Source organism: Diadema antillarum, unplaced genomic scaffold, assembly GCF_040938485.1.
Source record: "Diadema antillarum isolate AM-2024a unplaced genomic scaffold, OU_Dant_1.0 seq00000266_RagTag, whole genome shotgun sequence".
Lineage (NCBI taxonomy): Eukaryota > Metazoa > Echinodermata > Echinoidea > Diadematoida > Diadematidae > Diadema > Diadema antillarum.
The window spans coordinates 477,869-480,253 of NW_027271303.1; the positions used below are offsets into that span (position 1 = coordinate 477,869).

Consider the following 2,385-nt stretch of genomic DNA (forward strand, 5'->3'; position numbering starts at 1 on the left):
CCTACTTTCTTAAATGATTCGCATTTCGTTGTAATGGAGCACATTTCTTTAATTTTTCTTGTCAATGGCTCTCGGATATGACATCGTTATAACGAAAAAATCACGCTAACTGTGTTCGTTGTGAGCGAATTTTGCACCATAGACTTTCATAATGATAGTTTTGGGACCTGAAGTTTTACTTCGTTGTAAAGAAAGTTCGTTACAACCGTGTTCTGCTTTTAACGGGGGAGCGCACTATACAACCAATGTGCATATCTGATGTATAGTCGGGTACAATGACGTGAAATGAGTAATAACGCTAGTAGATGCCTGCGAGAATGCATCGAAGAATTTCACCTGCGATAGCAGACACAAATCATACTGCAACGCCACTTAGACTGTGAAGAGCTATAAATGAAATAAGTTATTGTTTTTATCAAAGAGATAGTTGAATCAAAGGATGTGACTACTTACGTGTTTGTTGACCAAGGTTTGTCGGACACGTTTGATTCATCCGACATCCCTTTCCTCGAGTTTCCGCGGAATACTTTTCCGAGAGCCTTTTTAAACTTGTCGTACTTGAAGGTGTAGATGAAGGGATTCAGCACCATGTTGCCGAACGCCAAACAGACGGCGGAGAGGTACTGCCAGCCGCTAAAGTCCACTTTCCCGCCGACACTGTAGTAGACAAAGATAGTCATATTTGGCGCCCAGCAGACGACGTAGACGATGCAGATGATAAGAAGAGTCTTCAGAACGTTGTTCCGCGCTGCCGCCCTGTAGTTTGGGAGCACGTTTCGTAAACCAGCAGGAGCTGGCCTGCTCGGCTGGGAGCCCCCATCCTGACCCTGTTGCCGGGAAGGTTCGTCTTCTTCCACCGACACTGTGCTGATTCGTCCGTTCAGTACCATGTAGATGGAGACGTAAATGAAAATCATGATACTGACTGGAATGACAATTTGCGTGAAAAAGAGAAGCAATCCGAACGCCATTTTGGCCTCCTTGTTCGGCCAGTCTATGAGGCACACACCGCCAACCACCCGCTGCACCGCTGCCCAGAACAGCTGAAAGGCGTACCCTACTACCCATACCAAAATCGCCACCATCACAGCTCGACGCCGGCGGATGTGCCTGCGGTAGTAGATGGGGTGGACGATGGCGACGTAGCGCTCGAGAGTCAGCACGAGGAGGTTGGTGGTCGAGGCCTTGTGGGCACCCCAGTAGATGTATCGCGACGACCAGATGGCGCAAAAAATGGCGGCCAGCGTGGCATCCGAGGGCAAGGGGATGACCGGAGTCAGGAAGCAGACACAGAGGAAAACGGATGACACGAAGTCAATCAGGGATTGGTTGAAGATGAACAGGTTGGTGATGTTTCGGAGCGAAGGGACACGGTAGATGACGAAGAGAACCAGCCCGTTGCCGAGCATGCCGACTGCCCCTATGAGCGAGTAGCTCACCCTCAGAATCATGCTCAGGTCCCGACCAGCGTAGGAGACCATTGACGCCGTGCCGTTTACACTGGGGTCATCAGAATCCAGCGTGAAAGAAGCGTTTCCTAAAGATTCCATTTCGAACTTAAAGGCCCTTCGTTTATTATGATTATTATAAGGTCGCAGTCTGGCAGTGTCACTTCTCTCGTCATCGAATATGAATTGTAAGCATAAGTTGTGTAATTTGCTGCTGACATATCCCACATTACCATCGCTCACTTCACCGAGACGTTGAAGACTGAAGTCAAACGAATGAGCAAAATTGCTTAAAAACATGTGTGGAAAGATTCACACCTTATTAACGCCACCAAGCACAACCAAGCACATTTTTTTTTATTAATCGAGCGCGCGTTGCGAGTGTCGACCACCAACATTCAGCCGTTTCCAGTGTGTGCACACGAAGTCCACAGCCAAGAGATGATACACCTGCACACGACATTTCATCACAGAGAGAGGACTTGAGGCGATGACGAAAGCAACAGTGATAATCCCTCACATGCGCGGAAATAAAGTAACCATCCGGTGTTCTTGGCTATATTGTCGGCCAAAATAAAAACATCGCTTGTGACGGCATACCGCACACCTTCCCTGGAGGGTAGGATGCGTAGAGTTCGCAAAAATACGGTGAAGGGCGCCAACAGTCATGACAACGTTTTTAATGCGAGATGGTTAAAATCATTGGCGTAGGTCAAGATGCCAAAGAGTGGATTGATTCGTGTTGTATTCCTGCCCTCACCAGTGTTCAGCACTAAACACAAAATGTGTAAGATTTCAAATCTTTGAAAAACATAACATAGTGTGATAGCCCTTTCGTACTCCATGAAACACGAGAACAGAAATTATTAATCGAACCTGTCATCAGACAGGTTCGAGCTGTGGTTCCCCCCCCCCCCCGACATGTTTGTTGAATTAC

The 2,385-nt window shown here is 47.5% G+C and overlaps 1 protein-coding gene across 1 annotated transcript; it reads right to left on the reverse strand.

Moving 5' to 3' along the window:
* Positions 1–449: 449 nt before the first annotated feature.
* LOC139729861 (galanin receptor type 1-like) lies at positions 450–1,550 on the reverse strand. The gene has a single exon (XM_071640784.1). It carries the CDS (start codon positions 1,548–1,550, stop codon positions 450–452), a length of 1,101 nt encoding a protein of 366 aa, XP_071496885.1.
* Positions 1,551–2,385: the final 835 nt, after the last annotated feature.